We start from the raw sequence: 22426 nt of genomic DNA on the forward strand, positions 1-22426 counted from the left end.
CTTAGCGCTACCGTCTATTAAAGGACCAATGTGTAGGATTTAGTGACATCTAGTGCTGTAGTTGCTAGTTGCAACCCCCTCGCTTTACCCTCTTCATCATAGCATGAAAGAGAAACTCTGGTGGCAGAAAAACATGTAAATACCTATGTAAAGCTGATCAAGTTTGTCCATTGTGGGCTACTGTCAAAACATGGCGGTCCAACATGGTGCACTCTGTGGAAGCGGACCCCCAATGTCTGTAGATATGACGATATATATGGTAATAAAAACATAATCATTCTAATTTCTAGGTGATTATACACTAATGATAACATAACTGTGCATACTGTATTAAATTTCAGCTGAATTCTGGTCACATCTAGTCACTACTGACCACTCCAGACACATTACAAGTCTCTGTAATACTAGTCTAATATAGCTATATTATTATTATCATCACAGGAGATTTTAAAATAAATCAAGGTCAGTATCTTGGATGGTGTCCTTTAAAATTCACGTGTTAATCAGCACCAATAATCACCACTGTGGACAAACTCAGAACCCTGAGCACAAGATGATGTTCTTCTTTTGGTTGACTTTCACATAATGTCTGGTACATTTTATTACCACACTTTTTTTTTCCTCCTTTCTGTTAACACTGCAGCACTGAAGCCTGCCCCATGTGTGGTGGTCGAGGCGCACTCACCATTGGCTCTGGAGCTTATAGGGGCGTTGCTTCACAGTTGGTGAGCGCTTAGGGTGCACGGGGTGTTCTAGGGATGGCTAAGGGAAAGCGTACTTGGCACTGATCCCTCCTTTCAGTATAGACTGCAGTTTACATTAGGCAGCATTTTTTTTTTTTTTTGGAAATTTATGTCAAGGAGAGGTGGGGGGGGAGTGATGAATGTGTCATAAATAGTTCCGAGTTTATAGTTGGGTAGTGGATGCATGTTTTGCAATGCGATGAGGCCAGTGCACTTTGCAAGACTTGCGCTGCAGAGAGCCTCCGCGGATCCCACGACCTGTTGCTGACAAGCCGCGGAAAAAGGAGAGGGAGAGGAGGGGAGCCAGCTCGGGGAGAGACAGAGGGTACTGCCTTGGAAACGACAGCCCGGGTTTCTTCGGAGGAAATCATGCAGTTTGCAATCTGGCTGGTTGGACTAATGTGTCATCTGTCAGTACTTGTCCGGGACACTTTGCAATACCGATTGCATCCGAAACAAGGTAGTGATTTGTTTTGATTTTTTTTTTTTTTTTTTGAGTGATACTCTTGGAGGTGTTTAAAACAATAACCTGTGGCTGTTTGACAGTGCTGTGGCATTATCAGGCTGCAACATGCATTTGTTAACATTTTTGCTCTGAACTTTTTTCTCATTTACTTTGCAGAAAACTTCATCAAGCAGCTGTCATCGTATGAAATCATCACCCCGCTCCGTGTGAATGACTTCGGAGAATCATTCCCCCACAAATTGCACTACAGAAGGAGACGGAGAAGTTTAAATGATGACCTGTCGGGTTTACGGGTTCACTACAGGATTGATGCATTCGGGGAACGCTTTCACCTCAATCTGAGCGCACACTCCGGCTTCATAGCCCCCTCTTACACAGTGACACACTTGGGAGCGGAACAGTCCAACTCCACTGACTCCCACTTCCATGACCCGAGCGATATGCGCCACTGCTTTTTCCGCGGACACGTCAACGCCAATAGCGAGCACCCTGCCGTCTTCAGCCTGTGCACTGGCCTTGTGAGTATCACTACTTTTTTTTTTATGTGTGTGTCTTTAATCAAGCCATGCATTTACATGCCTGCATGCTTTTTAACGGATTTCATCCGTGCATGTCCCCATAACCCGCAGCTTAAGTGTAACAAGAGCAAGTGTTACTGGACTAATGTCACTGAAGAGGAGGAGAGGGTGTAGTGAGTTGCATCTCAGTTCCTGTGGGGTGATGCTGCTGTTTGCACATGTGCAAGACTGTTGGCCATCAGGGGTGGCTGGTAGAGACTGATGTGACAACAAGCGATCCACTCTGCTCAAGTGCTCTTGAGCAAGACCCACTAAAAAAAAAACAAAAAAAAACTCATCAGCTATCTGGTTGGCTCTGGCTGTGTGGCCACACAAACAGGCAGACATACCCCCATGAAGATCAGTAAAGTACCAGAAGAAGTTATCTGGGGTTAAATCAAAGTTAATGTGTGTGCTTTTACTTTATCGACCACTTCTTTGCTACCTGTAGACGCTAAATCGAGTAAGTTGATTGGTTAGTTGATCACCAGAAATGGTTTAAGTAATTTATCAATCACAAATGCTCAATATTCACTGGTTCGAACATATCAAATTTTGTCAATTTGAACGCATCTGTGTTGGAGATTATTGGCCAGTCAAAGCAATCTGTTTGAAGATGGTTCAGGGAACTCGTGGTGGGACTTTTTACATAGTTTTCATTGACTAAAGATGAAGGAGTCAGGAAGTCACCATTACTTGCAGTCCCAAGCAATTCAGTCTAAAGCAGCTGATTGCTCTTCATCATATCTGTTAGATCTGGCGGCGGCTGTAATGGAGTTATTAGGCAATAATGAGTTTACAGCACCCCCCCATTATACTATATAATGCTCCTGATTCTTAAATTCTTTTGTTTGCTGACTCCTGTGTGAGAGAATCTGATAAGTGTTGAAGGGGATGACTTCATGGGTCACATAAGGTTACTGGTCTAGGGGCGAGGGGGTTGACCTCAGTCGCGCCAGCCGGATTCTGGCGTGGGTTTACTGCATGGTGGGGGTGTTTGGCTGGCCACAGCAACACAGACACGGGAGGGCCATAGCCTTGGAGTCCTAACTCCCCGTCACAACTCCATATCGGTGACATAATCCTTATTTTAGATAGGTGCACTGTGTACAGTACCAGGATAGCATGTCACAGAATAGGTATCAGCTGCACTTTGAGGCTTTTTGAGCCAGTACGTTCACAATGCAAGTAGTGATTGTGCTCCTTTGGAATAATGATAAAAGAAAAATCATCATCTTTGTTGTGGTTAACTCATGTTCAATGTATCTTTGGAGAATGAAAGGAGACCACTGAATACATTTTTTGTTTAAGTGCGTATAGAAATTTAAGATGAGTGGTGATTTATGCTGAAATTATCAGGGTAATAAGCCATAATTGCCCCTATTCCCAACTTTGATATATGACTCGCTTATCCAAACATGTTTGCATCCTTTTTTCAAGCAATCTTTGTTGCTTATCCGCATCATCACTCATTGAGAATGACAGGACAATGGAGACAGCCCCGGAGGCTATTGGGTCATAAATGTGTCCATATCTGATCATTGGAGCTTAATGGCCATGGCACATTTTGTTGGGATGAAGTCATTAAGGAATAATTAAGCCCTAAAACAAAGGGGTCATTCTCGCAAAAAAGCAGGTTCCCCTTTCGTACAGAGTTGCTCAAAGCCGTCCCCAAGGGGGGAATCTGACGGGGGCGGGGGGGTTGAGGAGCTTTTGGCCTTTTCAAAGTGAGCTGTGACGGGCTAGAAAAGAAGAAGAGAAATGCTGCGAGGAGGAGACAACTGCCAATGAAGGTTGTGTGGAACTTAAGGATCGCTCACAGCGTGGGAAATGTTAGTTCCTGAAGGAGCTCGCTCTATCTGTTCACTCACATAATAGAAGTGTGTGGTGAGTCAGCCTGTCCTGAGAAATGAGGCTATCCTCATTCCAGCACCAAGCGATGTACCTCTGTGTAAAGATCAGGCTCCTTGACACCTTTATGTCCTATTTAACTTTAGAGACTGACTGCAACTGTACGTCACTTTTGCATGACTCAGCTCACTCACTTGAAAGGGTCTCTGTGGGATTTAATAAAACAGATGTGTGCCAATAGTCATTCCTTCCATGTTACAAGTGTGACCTCACTTCAAATAGGAGTCCCTCAGTTGTAAGGTCCAGTTCAGCACCCACTACTGAACAGCAACCATTGTGTCTGTCCAAACCTTTGCCAGAGTTGCTGCTGAGCTAATGCTGGGAAACCCTGAAACTCTGCCCCCTCCATTGACTAAACAGAGCATTTGTCTGTTCAGCCTTCCGTTAACACCACATGAGAACTTCAGAGAGGCTCAACCATAATCATCTAATTAAAGTTAACTCACCATAGATAGTTATTTACAAGATAGAGGTAAACACCTACCGGTTGTTGCATTGCATAAATCATTCATTACGTTTAGATCACTACAACAGTAGTTGTAGTTAGGCTGCAACATTGTCATATGTAATTAGAAGGTACCTACATCTTTGTGCAGGAATAATTAGACAGAAGTTTGACATCTCACAATGATATGAGACCAAACTGAATGTTTTCAGTGCTGAGAGTGCTCCACAAAAAGGACATTTTACCATCTACAGTTCCATTGCAACTGGGCAATCTCCATCTGCTGAAGAGCGTGCGATATGACTGAAAGATACAGAAGAGTTACCATGGGAACCTATGTTTGTTTGTAATTTACTTTTGCTTTTTTTTGCACATGCTGGGCAGTTTAATCCACACTAGTCAGAACTTAAACGGTAATATTGTGTCCCAATTAGAGTGCAATGAGACATCAAGGCTCTTGGGTGTTTTTCTTTTAGTGGTATGGTTGTTTCTATTCTGTGCCATGTTTTCACAAGCTCATTACACTGGCGTTGAACACATGTAGCACTCAAAGGCCTGTAGCGCTTTCGAGGAAGTACGTTGCATACGTGCGAGCCAACTAATCCTTCACCCCCCTGAAAGGTGAAGAGGAAAGTTACACATACAGTTTGTACATGTTTTCCATATCCGATTTGTTTTCCATTGTCGAACATCCTTCACCTGTAGGGGACGGTTATGGAATAATGCTGCCTTAAAGATAACATTCCAGTGTCCAATATCCTGTTTAAGTGTGCGCATGAAATTACCATACAAACACCATTGTGCCTCATGGCTGAGTGAGCTAAGAAGCTTTGTGAGGGACTGAGCTGCCAAATCAATATTAGCATTCCTCTGTCAGCAGCTCTGTCCATATATGATGATGTCACTTCTCCCAGTGTCAGGTTGTGAGGGGAAATGCATTTTCACAGTGAGGACTGTGAAACGATTTACTGACTGATGACTTACTTGTGTGCATCAATAAATGTGTGAAAGGCTTCAAATGTCTTACGACTGATCTAAATTCTCATTGTTACAATTGAAACAATGACTGGTAGTGAACTATTTCAGGTATTCTCTGACCTTTTCTGTGTCAGCGTGTTTTTTCCATGCGCATCTGTCAAAAAAAACGGCATGGAAATAATGAGCACAGTACAGCTGTGCCCAAGGGCAGCACAGAATGACTGCAATTAGACCACATACTCTTTAAATGAAACTGTACCCTTAACTGTAAATGAAACCTTCTCACATGTAGCACAGTATGTACACATGCAAGTGCATGCTTCATACCAAAGCCATCAATGACGTCTCTTTTTTCCCTGCTCTAGATTGGAACTTTTACGACACAATATGGCGAATACTTCTTGGAGCCTCTTTTAAATGCTGCGGGGGAGGAATATGACGAAGAGCACAACAAACCTCATCTTCTTTATCGACATGAGAGGAATAAGAACGTCTCGAAAACTGACAACAACACAGAGCCCTGTGCTGCCTCAGGTAACAGACTACAGACTTTCTAACCATACTGCTTTTAACCGCTGTCTGTCTAACTTCTTCCCACAAACACTTACCTGCTGGTGACCCACATTTACTTTCTGAGCCACAGGAATAAACACTGCCCTAAAATGCAAATTACACTCAGTCACGATCTTTGGCTTGCAGGATACCCAAGAGATATCAACCTTGATTAAGGGGTGTTACTGAAAACTCCTCAACTTAATTAAGCAAAACGTGCTCCAGCACTGCCTGGTGTTTTCACTCATGTTCTGCTGGAGCATTCAATCCAAGGTCTGTGGCAGAAGCTCACAGGGAAGGAATAATTACTTTTTAGTTTGCAGTTGTGATGAAAAGAACTGGAGAGGTTTTCCGCTTGGGAAGCTGCTTGAAAGTTCCCCCAATTTCATTTGAATTTTTATAGTTGAGGCCTTTGGGTGGTGGAGAGGCCCTCAAGAGAAAGCGGGGTGACTGAGTGGAGTTCACCACGATGGAGGGCCTTAGAGTCGTCCTTGCAGGGAACTCCGTGGGCGGCCTTTGTTGCGCGATGCAATAAATCTTTAATGTGCAGACTGCTTGATTTGCTTGTTGTCTGAACCCGGCCATTGTCGCCTGGTGGTGGCCATTGTGTGCGCCGACGGTTTAAAGAACTTGGACTGACCTGATGGGCCAGGCCGGTACCTCCTTTAATGTGCTATGGCCTTTCACTCTCTCAGTTTCTGTGTGGTAAACAGAGATTGAGAAATCTGGAGGGTCTCTCAGCCCCCACTCTGAGGCACTTCAACATACTCTCCCTTAAAAACTGGGTGGGTGAAAACTTGGTGAATGACCCTGGACCTCTGATGTCCCAGGAATCCCATTGATTGTCATTATTTATTTATTGTTTGTCTGAGCCAGTCGGGATGTAATAAGATACATCCTGGCATTTATTCTCATAATATCAACTATGTACTGATAATGATGAGTTTAGAAATGATATTCAGTGTACAACAAGAATTAATGGGGAGGAAGATACATGTATGTGAATGAGACACCTCATCAAATGGCAACAGGTAAACAATGAGTTGCAGGATTAAAAGAACCAGTGGGACTAGATTAGGACTGTGAGGTGTCCCAGGCTGCGGATCCTCAGCTTTATCAGATAGGCCCCTCTCCAGATGTGCTGATAAATGGGCTCTTTGAAGGCCATACTGAGCCAAGACTAGTAGGCCTGTCCTGTCTTTTTATGGAGGGAAGTACACACTGCTACTAGCAGGTTAGATATAAACATTGGCTTGGGTCATATTGTTCTGCCTGAAAACACTTGTAGTGGCTGTTCGTATTCTTGGGTTTGGATATTTGCCTCTCAGATATGACCCTGTATCTAATCCTGTTGTTTACTCCATCCTACACAATGTCTGTATAGTATGTCTAGTATGTTCTAGTCCTTGTGTTCCTCATCAGACTGAATTAGTGTCTAAATATGGGGCTCCTGAACACAGCCTACTTGCTGACAGAGGAAAAAAGTGATGAGAAACACAGAACCTTTCTCTACGTTACAGCAAAGATCATAGATCTTGTTGTGTTCCCCCTTAATTGTACAGTTGTTAAAGGGATAAAGAGTCTATATTTTATATTTAGACTATATTTAATTTAACTCGACCTAATAAACTGGTAACTCAAGTGTTAACAGTAAACACACTTTTGTCTACAAGGTTATTTAATTTTATTCTAGTTCCAGTACATTGATGTCTTCACAAAATGCCCCAAAGCAACGTTTGATTCATAGCAAGGTCAGAAACAAAGGTTTCTGATTTATTTCATCACATAAATGATTGACTGGAGAACCTATGGTGTTAGCGGGGTGCCGGCTCTTTTCCCAGTATCTCCACTTTTTGAGGAGCTATAAAAGCACTCTGTCAGGTCAGTCATCTTAGGGCCCTCTCTCTTGTCTTAAATCAGAATTGGGAGCTGGACTTCGAGTGCTGAGGGGATTGGCAGGTATGGGACTTTGAAGAGGATTGAAGCTTTAGAGACCTTGTAAGTCTGAAACATGCCAACTATATGAAAACACATGGGAATGTTGACTGGCTAACAATGCGTCCTCTCTGCTAGCCAGGTAGCCTTTTCCGTCTGTAAAGACTTGGTTTTGAAGACCTATTTATTCACTGTGGCGATTAATATTCTTCATCTGTCTTTTTCGTTGCCGTACCCCTGTTAGAAATGGCAAAGATGAAACAAGCTACATTTAATCAAGTGAAAACGTGCATCAGCAGAAAGACATCACCGGTGAGATAAGCTTTTCCTTCAGATATGATGTCTTAGTCCTGCTTTACAGACAGTGCCAGAACAACTTCTGGAATTTCTGTATATACTGAGGCAGGAAGAGTTTCCAAAATTTGTACAGTCTCTGCAGTCCTAAAAAAAGAATGTGTTGAAAGGAGAGGAAGGTGATGTTTCCACCTGAACTTAACAATGATGATCTTTTGTTTTTAACTCTGTGCTTGTCATCTCTGACACGTACAAATACTTGACTTTTTCATGCGTCTGCCGTCACTACCTTGTGAAGTCTCAGCAACAGAAGTGTAATGATAAGGGCTTTTAAAGTGTTACCTTGATGGGAAATGATGCTTTGTTATTTCAGCAGTGGTCACATGGTTATATACCTGTCTTCAGCTGCTTTTCCTCACTGTGTGTGTTCATGCACTGTTGATAAAAGACCGCTGCATCATTCTATATCCTGGGAATGGACTTGAGTTTAAAACATGGTTTTAGTGAGACTACACTAGAAACCACAACAGACTAACACTGCAAATCAGAATGTATGAGTGAATCAAATCTGAACAACCTGACCATAAAATTTAGTCTTACTGACTGACATAGCTAGGAACTGTATCAGTCTCTCAGTCTCTGTATCTCTTCCAAGCCAACTTGGGTGGCTTCCCTGCTGTTTGGAATACCTCTAGTGTAGGTAGCTGTTGAGTGGGTGATTAATGTTTGAAAGTCAAGAGTGCCTTGTTGTGCCTGGTTCTGGTTTTTAAAAGCCTTAGTGGTAGAAGCTCGCTGGGCTCAAATCACAACACTGCTCTGACATTTAATGACACGTTCTACGGGGTATCTGTCTCTGAGCTCGCATGTGAATCCCTGCGTCATCCTTCGATAGAGATAACCACAAGGATGAGGGTCGCTACAGATAGGGGTAGATTGTTCTTGCAGTCTCTTCCCTTTGCTTTCTAAAATCCAGGGAGCCGTGCCGTATCTCTTTCTACCAGTCGTTGGCTGGAGTCTACTTGTGGGGTGTCATATTTTGTCTGAATTAGAAACAGTGAATTAAATACAGACAGCTTGACAGCGAACATTACCAGCTGTAAATCCAAACACCAATGTTACAGCATTGGCTCCCGAGTGTTTCACAAGATTTCTTGATGGTTAACTGAGGGCAGCTGGGATGGCGAAGTGACTGGCTTTGATGTAGCAATACTTGGCACTCATGGCATCAGTGCTCCCTGACCCTCAACACAATCATTGTATAGGATTCCCCCCTTGGTGCCCACTGTGTATACATGTTAGTTCAAATGCTAGCATCAGGTTTTTGGTCAATGGGTTCATTTACATGGAAAAATGCCCTCCCCCGCCTGGGGTTTGAACTAGCCGACTTGAAACGCTGCCCGCTCTCCCTTTGCGCTTTCATGTATGTGAATAGAAGTACTTGTTGATTGTGACCTCACTTCCCTCTTTGTTTGGAGTCACTCACTGGACGGGTTGATGTGACCTTGAGTTTTTTCCCCTCCTAGAGGTGCATAGTTACTGGGCTTGCTGGTTTGTTTGCTGGGCCTCAGTTGGAACTATATATGCGTTAAGCTCTTTGTTTTCCTCTTAACTCTGGCTCTTGACAGGGGTCAGGAAAGGTGGCCAGCCAGGGTGCGATGGACGGGCGCTGATCACTCAGACAGCCTCTTTCACCTTTAGGGTCTGGCTTTAGATGGTGTGGAGCTTCTGAATGTCAGATGGCTCCAAAAGGCTTAAGCTTGCTTTGTGCCCTCATGCCCCTTGGACAGACTGAACCTCCCCCATTCCAGGAAGTATCTATTGTTGGCAAAAAGAGTTTGTTTTTGGTCTTTTGTGTGCATGCATAGATTTGGTTTGCTTGTGACAGTGTGCTTGCATCCATCAGGACTGGATGTCATCTCACTGGCCTGTCAGTGGACGAAGTGTCCTGCTGAGTATTGGGAATTGCTGAGCAAGCAGTGCAGAGGAATTGAGAAAGGAGCTCCTTTCTTCATTTGTTTGAGCACTCCTGGCCTGCGCTGCATGTGCCTGTCGTTTTGGCTCCAGTGCTTGGCAGAGGCCGCGGCTCTTTCCCAAGCTCCCACTGCCCACCATTCTTCTTTTACACCTGCTTTTCTAAAGTAGCTTTCTCACACACTGCCTTGCAGTTGGCCGCATGGAAAAGGAATTAGAACTTATTTTGATTAATCGATTGTTCTTTCAAATCCAAATACAGTTTTCCGTGGAAATGCCAAGTGACTACGCTCGTCTTAATTCTTCTTTTTGAGCATGTGCAGGGTACTTTTGTGTAATCTGCAAGTTATCCCTTCAGGCATGATGCTTTGTCCTATCATTGCCTCAAATTTCATAACATGACAGATCAATGTTAATATGGCCCACTGCACCCATTGTGATGTGTGATCATGTGATTTTAAGACTCTGGTCAGGGCTGAACAGGGCTGGGCAGCTACAGACAGTCTATAACTTTAATAGCTGCCATGTGTCTGCCTGCCCTGAGGCCTCAGCCCTATTGAACCCAATGTGTTGTGTTGTCTCGGGAGTTCCCGTGACAGATTCCAGCTGGGGCTATTTTCTGCCACTGTCTACTGTCTGGGCATTCTTAACAGATGGGGGCTGATTGGAATGGTTGGACCAACTTGAGTGACAGTGACTGAATGCATGGTGGCATGGGTGACAGTCAGAGGTGAGAGGAGGTGACAGGTGAGCGACAGTTTCCTACTGAGGTGGACAGCGGCAAGGCAGTGCTGAGAGGAGGTCAGTGAAACAACAGTGTCATCGCCTGCGGCTCTGGCTGTTTATCATCTGAGAGGCCAGACATCTCTCAAAACTGCAGATCTGCTTTATTTATATTAAGGCAAAACTATTTGTTTCAAGGTCAAAAATAGGTTTTTGGTATTTTGGTTTGAAAATATGGGTGATGTGGTGATTTTTCCATACTGTGTTTGTGCTGAATTATAGTCACGATTGATTTCCTTTTCTGGAAATGTTTGTACTGTATGCTCTTCATGCATGGATGCATCGTAAAACTTAGGTTTTCATATTTTTGTCCATCCTTTCTATGATATCATACTTATAAAGGTAAATTCTGAGATCTGGTTGCAACTCTCTCACTCTGCAATGTTGTTCCCAGAAGTTGCTGGGATCAGTTATCACAAACGATTACATTTATTACCAAAATGAATGATGGCAATGATGGATGGTAAAAAAAAATAAAATCCAAGTTGTAATAAACTAGAATCATCCCTCATGTTCTCGTTAGACACCACAGTCAGATGCTGTTTTAATTGTTGGTTTTATGGTGGTTTCCAAAAGCCTCTCAACTTAACTTTTAACAGTTTAGGCTATAAACTCCTTTAGAAGATACAGAACTTGATGTAGTAGACTATAAATGTAGAGTTCTGTTCTTGAAATAGTGTGAAATCACATTGGCAGTCAAGTTTTCACACTAAGTGTCCTCTTAAATGTAATTCCATTACCTACCTCATTTAGGAGGGATCTTTTTGGCCCTGTTTGTATGTCTGTGGCTGTTAAATGAAATTTGATGGAAAGTGTATAGCCAGGAACCAATTTATGATTGCTGAGTAGTTTTTTTTATGCAAGAGTGAATGTAATAGCACCAGTGTGTATGTTAAATAACTGGCTTACCCTTTAAATTTCATCCAGTCTTCACCAGACTTTCTATATATTTTTGATATTTTATACTGATTGCATTTTATTGGTTGCCACATTTTTGTAAACGTGGCTTCTTTGACTTCCATAGCTCTTGAATCAATTGGGAAAGTGGAACCAACTTTCATTGGCACTTTCACAATTCAAATCGGCACGATTCTTTAAAATCTGATAACGTTTTGTCTTTTCATAGCTGGTACTCCTCCAAAATCAACGAACGATCTGAATGTCATCTGTATTTTGATACAGACTCAGATGCAGATTTTGAAACATTTGCTATTATTAAAACAACAAATTAAAAGATTTGCACAGCAAGGATATTGGTATGCACTTCCTTTTTAGCACTGTTTTTTAGCTTTAATAACCTCAGTCCTTCATAAATTATTTTATCTACAGTGTGTAAGGAATAGATTTCTTCATATCTGAAACTCAGGAACTCTCAGTTTGACACTGACAAAACAAAACACTCCAGGCCCCTGCCCATCATTAGGAGTTCCAGATCCATAAGTAGTGTTTTGTCTCCTCAGAGGAGGTCTGCTACTCCAAACACATTCTTCAGCTTGACCACCATGCTGTCTTTAGCATGTCTCTGAACTGAAAATAACAACCGAGCCCCTTAGAGCACTGTAAGTGTACAAAGCCCACCGTCTTCCAAGGAGGTCAGAAGCCATGCCACTTCACTTTTAAAAGCCTTCTTCAGCAGCAACAATTAGCTGCCTTTGCTTCTCTCTGTCTAGCCACAGAATTGCACTTAATTGTGCCTCTGTCTGCAGGAGTTTCAACATTTTCTCCCCCCCCCCACCCTCTCTTGAGTTGAGCTGTCAGTTAAAATAAAGTAACCAGAGTGTCTGACCTTGTATAGAACCGGGGCACTACCTATACTCAATGTAACGTATACTGTCTATTTAATTGGCACCCGGGGAATAGGGCGCTTTAACTCTCAGCAAGCCATTGTAAAAGAATGTTAATTAGTTCAACAATGAAATGTGTGTTCTCTATTGTTGGGCTCTTGGCATTGATACTTTTGAAAGAGAACTGAAGGGGAGTCAAAGAGCAACTCTTTGATCTAAATTAAACCTACTGGACAGTCTGAATGGATATGAATAGACTCAAAATGCTTCCATACCTTAATGTCTATGAATGGAGTGTAAACATATGGACCCATTCAAATCCATCTGAAATCTTCAAATCTGTATGAACGTGTTATATAAGTCATAATGCGTGTGGGGTACTGCAATTAAACATGTTATTGAGTGAGTAGATAAACATTGTTTATGTTATCTGTTGTGTTTGATTATCTTTTGGCAACGCGATAAGAAGATTTTTTACAAGTTTACAAGTCAAGTAGGCGCTAGAGCATAAAAGTGTGTGTGGTGTGGGTCTGTTTTGTCTTTGTGCGTACTGGAGCCAACCGAATTACAACATTTATAAATGCTTACACTCATGCCGTGCTGGGCTCGTTTTTTATTATTCTCTGTTATGAAAAACCGCTGGAACTCTGTTTTATAGGCTCAAGCTCATGAAATTTTTTGCTTAGTGTGAAAACAAATGGAATCTATCGCATTTAGATGTCGATGGAAATCAAGTTCAACATGTAAAAATCCAAAGATGAAGATGTAGAAGAGACGCTGATGTGTGTGTCTGTCTCCTCATGGTGTAAGTAACAGCTCGATACCTAGTGGGAGGGGGATTTGTACCTAAGGAGATTTGGGAAAGGTTGTGTGTGGCTAATCAAGACTGATTCAGAGGCTATTATAACAGACCATATTTTCACCCCCTCCTCCTCTTCTTCTCTTCTCTTTTTTCATCTCACCTCAGTTTGCACTGAGACTTAACACCAGATTCTGTAGATGTAGATACTCTTCTGTGCTTTGATAATCCCTTTGATGTCAGACTGTCTGCAGTGATGAGTCTGTTTAAGGGGGTTTAGTGTAGTGGGCTTGGCCTCAGAGAGATTTTTTCCTGGAAAACACAAAGCTCTGTTCTGGCCCAGCTGCCCAGGCTGTGTGCGCGGGCACAAACGGGCTTGGCGCTGACTTGGACGCTAACGCTGGCATGGGGCTGGGCCTCACGGCGGCAAGAGCTGTGTGCCATTGTGCCAGGGAGTCACGCTCCACCTCGCGTGCCCACTGGGGGCATCGCTTGAATAATCTCGGAGAACTCGAACGAGTTTTCTTTCCTCTTTTTTTTGTTGCTTTTCTCTGACCTAACAGTTACACACAATCTCTCTCTCTGTATGACTGGAAAGACTGAGTGTCGAGAAGACAATGAAGCTCTTCACTATAGTCGGGTTATCCAAAGTTGAGGAGGTTGTTTAGGATGACGGACTCTAAACTATGCTCGGCTTGTAACATTCATATAATGTTCATTGAATGTCATTTCATGTTTAATTCATGTGCCAGTAGTTTTGTTTTCTAATGTGTGCATTGTGTAAAAGTAACGAGACACTATGGATTAGAAAAATAAATAGTGTTTTACATGAATTGAGTCACATCATTTGTCATGTTTGCAAAACCCCGGAGCAAAAATGTCTTTGAGTTATGACGCTGAATGATGTACTCATCACTCCTGCTACATTTCTGTGGCACTTTGTCTAGTCAGTGGTTACTTAAATTCATCTTCTCCTAGCTGAGAGATGGCAGAAGCTACTGCAAGCAATCTTTCTACATTCATAGTATCATATGTGGCTATGCATCACTGCAAATTTGGCCTGTATTTCAGTCCTCAGATGGCCAGTTTCAGCAGAAAAAGTCCATAACAAACAATCTTCGATGTGCTCCTCATTAACTTGATAGATGATCTGAAAGAGATCCATCACTTATATATCTTATATACCCCCTTTTTTTGAGTGATTTGGATCTTGCCCGTGTGGATACTAGAAACCCTTCCCCCCTCTTAGTCTTTGGCGAAACACCCCTGGAGACATGGACAGTCATACATGTACGTGTAATTAAATCTGCCTCGACCTTAACCTTTGCAGATTTTTCTTTTCCTCTCCTCCAATGAAACAAGCTCCTCGTACTTTCCAAGTCCGGCGTCTCTCTCCCTCCGTCGCCCTCTTTTAACTTCACTCTGTCATGGAGAAGGAATCTATCACTCATAGCCAGCTCAACACGTGCAGTTCAGCTGAGAGAATGCCGCTTGAGTATGCACAGTATATGGCTGACGTCCTGCTTCTCTTTTTCCCCCCTCGGTCACCTCGAACCTATAAATGGAATGGTTTCAATCTGCCATATATTTCAGTTGTTGCCTTTCAGCACATTTCATGTAATGTTCATACTATATACTGGGATAATTTGAGGATTTTTATATCCCCTTGCAGACTGCATACCCCCCTAGGATTCGGTAAAATGTCGTCATGGGATTTTCTCTCTTCTACTCAAAGAACTCTCTTTCTCGAAGCTCACCACTGACCCTGTGTCTCTTTGTGCATATGTGCATTGATGCTGTTTTTTTTGCCATTGAAAGTCCAGCGTCCTTCTGTTATGTCATTGGAATTCAGCTAAGCTAAAATCCTTACCCCTTAAACTGTAGCTCGCTCATGAAATGCCTTTATAACATAAAGTAGTAGTAAGTAGGACGTAATTTGATAATCCATGATCATGATATTACTTCCAAACATAATCTCCTCTGCACATCATCACTTACCATGTTTCTCTCTCTCTAAAAAACAGGGGACTCCAAGAGGTCAGTTGCGTATGAGAGCAGAGGAAATATGGGTGAGGAGCTGGATTCTCTCAGAGTCACGATAGACGATCGACACATTTATGACGCCGGCACAGAGCCCCGATCCCCGCGCAGACGTAAGCGCTTCCTCTCCTACCCTCGCTACGTCGAGCTGATGGTGACGGCAGACGCCAAAATGGCTCGTCACCATGGACGCAACCTAGAGCACTACATCCTAACAATCATGTCAGTAGTAAGTAAAACAATGTTTCTAAAAATTATTATTTTGTTTTTTTTCTATGCAACAGCTGTTCACTATGATTAGATGGTTTGGTAGTTGTTTTTAGATTAAAGGTGAATACTTTAGGTCTATCGACCCATATTTGCCATGCAGATAGTTTTGCAAAGCAAAATTAATACGTCTTTCTTGAAGCTTACAAGATTTATAATCTAAAAACTAATAGTTCAAGGCTTACTTCAGCTGGCCGGCCAACTGTCAGTTACTTCCCAGCTGGTGCGAGCCAGTTTTGTCGCTAACAGGAAAATATGTTCACAGTTTATTCAAGAGATGCATCCTGCCTTTTCTGGAGCAGTTTATTATACACCAGCGGAGGAGGGTTAAAGAAAAACAGATGGTGCAACATGGCTAATAAGCAAAAAAAGATTTTCATCTGTCCAGCTCACCGGATTTGAACCTGACGTGAAAGATTTGGAGTTTTTTCACCACAAATATTTGACATTTTAAACACAACAGGGCTAAATACATTATTTATTATTTTTTTTTTTTGTTACTGTGGATAATCAGAACACGGTGCACAGTTTTTATTGGACCTACATTCTCGAGAAATTGTCTCTCTTAAAACAGTGAGCGCTGTTCAGCTTAATTGTGGCGGCTGAAATCGCAGACACCTGAAAACCTGGAGCGAATCAAGCCTGAACTATCTCCATGGCATAAGGCAACGTTCGTAATTTTGGTCAACAAAGCCTTGAAAACGTGAAACAAACCCCCACCACCCACCACCCGCCCCCACTACCCCTCAGACCAGGTTTCAACTCAGATGTTACTGTTTGACATTTCGGTTGTAAACCCTGTCGTGACCCTAACTACACTAGCTGCTGCTTCAACAAAAGTGGACCAGTTAATTGGTGAGATCCTGACTCAGCAACTCAACCTCTTTTTTTTTTTTCTTTTTTTTTTTACGAGAGCCCATATCTGACTGGGAGTGCTGCTGGCCTCTAATCAAGCCAGTAACACTGTGATTTACTGTCTCCGTATATATTAGAGTAAAAGTGTTGGGGAAGTCTGCGTGTCAAAGCAGGATAGGTTATCAATTGTGCTGAACTGCGTGTACCTTACTCTTTCTCTCGGCGGTGTGACACACTCAATGTTTTAAAACACTCTTTAACTTACGAAGGAGTAATGATTGTCAGTGGAGTGTTATCCTTAAGTAAGTAAGGCAGTGAGGGTACAGTCAATGTTAAATGTGCCAGGGCATTTTTTATTTACCACGTATGAAGCGGTGCAGACACACACACTTACTTACTACAAGTTAACCAAAACAGCCAAAATATGACAGAAATCTTTAAGCATGACAGAGAAATTTGTCTGATTTAGGTGAAGTTTGCAAATATTGGCATCATATAGTATAGATTTAGGTGAAGTTTGCAAATATTGGCATCATATAGTATATTATATGTAATATGGTTACTATTTTCTGACGTTCAAGGCTGCTAAAGTGAGTTTTTTTGTGCCTAAAATCTGATATGTTGTGTGGAGATGATCAGAATCCTTAAAAACACCACGTGTAATAGAACAATTGAAACCGCTCTTCATGCTATTTAACCCCAAACACTGCCAGAACCATTACAGCTATGGTCTGTTGACATTTCTTTGTACCCTCAGAGCTTGTTTTCAGCTAACTTGCTGTGTGAGACACTGCAGTGATGCTCCAGAGTCAGCCCCCCCACAGCCGCCCCACCCTCACTTCTGGTTCCCGCACTGATCGTACAATAACATACATTAGCAGAACAGTGTCCTGTGTCACAGTTGGACTGTGAAGACAGGCTCCCCTTGCCTTTGCCCACTCTGGACTGGCCCAGACCACATCTACCTCCCCCCTCCCTCCCTCCCCTGGGCTAAGACAAGCTAAATGTTTATAGTGGACTAATGAGTTCCTGTCAGGAGGCTGCACACGGCCTTAGGAGGCTGCTGGCCGACCGTGACAGGGGTGCACGAGAAAAGCAAGAGGAGAGAAGTGGAGGGGAAAATGCTACAGAGGGAATGTTTTGCTGAGCTCTGAGCTCCAGCTTTGCTGAAGTTTCACATTTGTTGCTGCTGGGTCCAGGTTTTAGTTTTCGTTGCAAAGGTCTGTGGGGGGAATTGTAATTGGTTTTAATACCCTGTTGATTAAACTTACCCTGAAGAAGACTTTTTTGTTGTTGTAGTTTCTTTGGACTTGAACTGTTGCTGTTTTGATTAGACCCTGTGGAGCTTAACCAAAAAAGCAGGATTTTCTCATTCTCAAGTACTGAGTCAGTAGACGTAGTTTTTATACTGTCCATAATATATCTGTGCTCTGGTTCAGGTTAGTGGAGGTTTGCATTTTTTGTCTGTGTGTTTTGTCTTTGTTACAGGTAGCAGCAGTGTACAAGGACCCCAGTGTAGGAAACCTCATCAACATCATGATCGTCAAGCTGGTCGTCGTACACAATGAACAGGTGAGCATGGGGGCCTTGAATGTTACCTGTATCCAGGTTTCTAATATTTCTTACATCAGTGCAGGTGTCCCTGACCTGGCCTTTTACTCTGTGAGGCCTGTTTGAAAGGACACTGCCTGCCTTGTCAGTCTCAAGTCTCAAGAGGTTTTCATGAAAAGCAAACGATACTATAGTGAGGCAGCCAGCCACCTGCAAATGAAAGATGACTGAAGAGGCTCGCTGTGCTTTGTTTTGTCAAAGTAACCGATTGTTAAATTAAATTAAATTCCAGTGTTTGCCAAACCAGACATTAGGCTATTGAATGGGTCAATTAATGTAGAAATCTAACTCAAATCAACGATCGAATACAGTTAGAAATCACCTGGAAACTCCTTTAGCTGTTCTAGTCAAAGGGGATCATTTTCTCTGTCAACGGGCCAGCCAACCTAATGGCATTATGCAAGTTACTTTATGTAAGATTGTGGCTTTCTAATGCTAGATAAGTGGTTGTTTCTTAAAGTTTCCAAATGGTACTCCCTGTTATACCCTTCAAAGTGACCCACATATGAATATCAAGGAACGCCGTTTGGTATGAAACAAATGTTCTCTCCTCTACCTGAAATGTACAACTATTGGTGGAGGACGGGTTAAATAACCTTTTAAAACAAGATCTCTACTACACCCTGCACACACTTGGCTTCTTGGTCACATCCCCAATGCTGTTTCATCCAAACAGGAAGGGCCCACAGTGAGCTTCAATGCCGCCACCACTCTCCACAACTTCTGCGTCTGGCAGCAGACCCAGAACGTCCAGGATGACAGTCATCCTTCCCATCACGACACAGCGCTCCTCATCACCAGGTACGCACGGTTGAAAAGAGTTTCTCAAGAAAAAAAAAATTCAAACATCATATCATGCTTTATTTTTGTTTGTTTGTCTTTTTCAGGGAAGACATCTGCCGTGCGAAAGATAAATGCGACACGTTAGGTAAACTTCCACCTTTCTCTTTGCAAAAAAAATACCTCCACCTCAAGTCTGTTTCAATTAACTTTCCACTCTGTTAACCACAGCTCATAAACTGTGCAGTAATGAGTTTATGGCAAGCTGTCAGCTAATAATATTATAGTGACAGAGCAGAGTGGTAGAAAGGGGAGGAGGGAGGCGGGCAGGAGGGAGTCGGTGACAGTGCTAATCTCTCTCTTATGGAAAGTTTTGATGGTTTAATCGCCTTTAACACTCATGCAACAGGGTTTTTTTTTGTTTATGAATAGTTGTGTCTGTAATGTGTTTATGTGCATCTGTGTGTGTACATGACCCTTGTAGGGCTTGCAGAGCTGGGGACTATGTGTGATCAGTACCGGAGCTGCTCCATCAGTGAGGAAAATGGAATTAGTGCCTCCTTCACCATCGCTCATGAGCTGGGCCATGTGTAAGTTGCAGCATAGCACTTGTAGCAAACCCCACCACCACCACCACCCTGACGCCAACATGCACACACACACACACTCTATCTCACCCCATCACAGGCAGCTTTGACCAACAAAAGCCCTCTTATCAAGAGACGTAGGCTGCAGCAGACACAGGTGCAAAGCATAACAAGGTGAAAAACTTGACTTTTAATAACACACCGGCGTATAATACCTCACTATACAGCTGAAGTGCGTGTCATAGATTTGAACAGAGAGCCTGAATCTCTCCTGAGCTCACCACTCTCTCTCTCAAGACAAAGCTATGACACACAATTCAGCTGTGTAGACTTTGTGAAAGTGGCACATCGAACTTTATCAGACAGTGCAAGGCTGAATTTTCTGTTTTGGTGTTCGGGAGCTTGTTCGTTCCCAGAAGCTTTTTATTTGATTTTATATCAGCCCCAAAGTCTGATAAAACACCTGATGATGTCACAGTATCATGTAACTTGTCTGCTGGCAAGGGATGGCAGTGTTATCTCAACACGCCCGTCTGCACAACAACACTTTTTCTTATCGGGGGCAGTTTCCAGAAATCTATCAAGCAAAATGATTTAAGAAGGACTGGTCACCTTAGATCTGACATTTAACACACCGGTTCTTCTTCCATCTTCTTTTCCATCTCTACGAGCTCACTTTTGCGTATGGTTTTTAAGAAAGATGAGGCATTTGTCCCTTTTTTTCCATCCTTGTTCTTTCCTGCAAAGAACAAATGAAAATGAGTGAGAGATTTCCTTTCTGGTCCGCTTGTGTAGGCCAGTGTCATGTGAGCTTGTGAGCCATAGGTTAAGAATGAAAGATATTCCTCTACCACCTCTGTCCCGCTCACACATTTTTGGTCGAAGAGCAGCCAGATGGATGAGTCTACGCAGCCCCCCTCCGCACCTCTTCCCCTTCCCCTTTGCATCCTGGTGGATCTGTTTATACTAAAGTTCAAGCAGCTGGAGGCCCAGTTGGCTCTGCCTCTTGGCGTGGTTAATCGCTGCGTTCACAGACGTGAGCTCTCAAGAGTGTTTAGTGCTCTGGGAAAGCCAGTGTCAGGTAGTGGGAGCCACTCAAGAGTATTGCAGATTAAAGAAAGATTTAGGCTAATGGATAGGAGGCCTTTCTCAGATGACTGCGAGGACGTGTGATTACTAATACCCATCATGGGGATTTTCAGGCGAGGTGGCGTCACTTGATAGCTGTTCAAAGGTGACACACATAACCAAGTTTGTCATTAGACAATGCCAACACTTCGGATGTCTTGGCTCACGAATAAAGAGCCCTGACATTTTGATATGACATTCGAGTCTGCGGCTGGTGAAGACACTTCCTTTTTTTTTTTTTTTTTTTTGAAACATCTTCAGAAATATGAAAGGCTTCGCTGATCATAGACATCCTTGATCATACGTAAACTTAACAAGCCAGCTAAGTGGATAGAATTACACGGATTGTCAAAGATGGTTTCTTTTGTGGTGCGCTAAATTTAGAAGGAGGTAAAAATACATAATCCACTAATAATGTAGCAATCCATTCCCTCTGCTATCACCGAGCTGATGAAGGCTTTTCCTGCAGACAGCGGCGTTTTGCCTCGGCTCTTATTTATGTACAGCCAGTCGGCAGGAATTCACAACCATGTCGTTCCATACCATTCTTGCTCTTATAGTTATTTTCTGGCATTTTGGCGCAGAAATCTGTTTTTGTCTTGTCGGAAAATGACACGCAAAGTAAAAAAAAATGCACTTTGTTTTGAGGAGACTGAGCGGACTTTTTAAGTAATCACATTTTAGTCTGGATGCTCATGATTAAGTGCTGGAGTTGTCGTACTCTACCACTGGAATTGATTCTGTTATTGATTTGTCCCTGGAAGTTGCCAAACAGAAAAGCCATAAAACTTAACGATTTACAACTCAATTACGCTAAAAGCTTCTCATCTCAGGCCAGTATCCTCATTTGTGCCATTCAGATCTGTTTTAAGTAAATCATCATGAAGTGTTAATAGCGCAATTTGTTTGGAGCCTGTCACAAATCCCCATCACGATAATAAGTATGTTTGGAGGGTTAAGGCAAAGAGTCAAGCTCTTCATTTTTATTTTAAACTTCTTTGTCATTGTCTGCATTGCTCCGATGCACCTGTGCACCATCACAAGTGACTGAATAATTCGCAAAAAAACAAACATTTGAGCCACGTTTGATTTGTCAGCATCAGCCAACATCTCGATTTGTGTGTGCCGAGCTCATTACTGTGCCGGAGGCTTACTGTAATTATTCCCTGGATGTTTGCCTCCGGGCCCTCGGCCCCTGTAGGGTGGGCCTCATGCCAGCCATGCTAGGTCTTGTTTATGTGGCTGTATGGATTGACCCCTCAGCCACAGTCCAGGGCTCAGCGCTGGCCCACATCCTGTTGTAAACATCTCAAGACATCATACAGCTGCATGGGTTCCTGTGTGTGTATGTATATGTGTGCAAGCATTGGTGCATGCGCCACATGTATTTGTGGCTACACACCAAACCGCAGCACAACACAGGACATCCGCACTCGACTACACTATTCTGGACTTGATCAAGAAAACTTGCTTTATGAGACTGCCAACAGCAGACAGCCTGGATGAATTCATTAATTTGCAGATGCCACGCTGTGTACTTCATTTTCTGCAGCTGCTCTTCTGTGAAGACTCTTGTTTATTGTGACTGACGCTGAAATAATTCATCGATGATCATCATTTATTAAGCAAACATGCCAAACATTTGCAGCTTCTCAAATGTGAAATGTTTTTTTTTCTTTTTTACTACAGTGCAATATTGAACATCTCAGATGTCTTAAATGATTAAATACACGATGGACACGAGGAGGAAGTGATGACCCTTGAGATAGTTCTCACCGTCATGTTGGCCACGATGTTGAAGACGATTGACAAAGAATGATATTTTGAATAAAATGTTGCACCGCCTACGGTTTTAATTGAAGCCTTTCATGGCTTTTCTGTAAACATTTGTGAGAACCAGCAAAGCGGGACATAAATAAAGAGAGAGAAAGGTGATCGGT

The 22426-nt window shown here is 42.7% G+C and overlaps 1 protein-coding gene across 2 annotated transcripts in view; it reads left to right on the top strand.

Annotated features, from left to right (window-relative positions):
- Nucleotides 1-672: 672 nt before the first annotated feature.
- Nucleotides 673-22426, top strand: part of LOC104933862 (A disintegrin and metalloproteinase with thrombospondin motifs 20) — a 78959-nt gene continuing 57205 nt past the window's right edge. For both annotated transcript variants that reach the window (XM_019272658.2, XM_010749396.3), the window contains exons 1-8: nt 673-1203; nt 1366-1727; nt 5466-5634; nt 15243-15487; nt 17869-17952; nt 18668-18792; nt 18879-18919; nt 19256-19361. In XM_019272658.2, coding sequence (XP_019128203.2) covers nt 924-1203; nt 1366-1727; nt 5466-5634; nt 15243-15487; nt 17869-17952; nt 18668-18792; nt 18879-18919; nt 19256-19361 — 1412 coding nt within the window. In that variant the 5' untranslated portion in view covers nt 673-923. The remainder of the gene's footprint in view (nt 1204-1365; nt 1728-5465; nt 5635-15242; nt 15488-17868; nt 17953-18667; nt 18793-18878; nt 18920-19255; nt 19362-22426) is intronic.

The sequence above is a fragment of the Larimichthys crocea genome, chromosome XXI (assembly GCF_000972845.2).
Source record: "Larimichthys crocea isolate SSNF chromosome XXI, L_crocea_2.0, whole genome shotgun sequence".
NCBI lineage: Eukaryota > Metazoa > Chordata > Actinopteri > Sciaenidae > Larimichthys > Larimichthys crocea.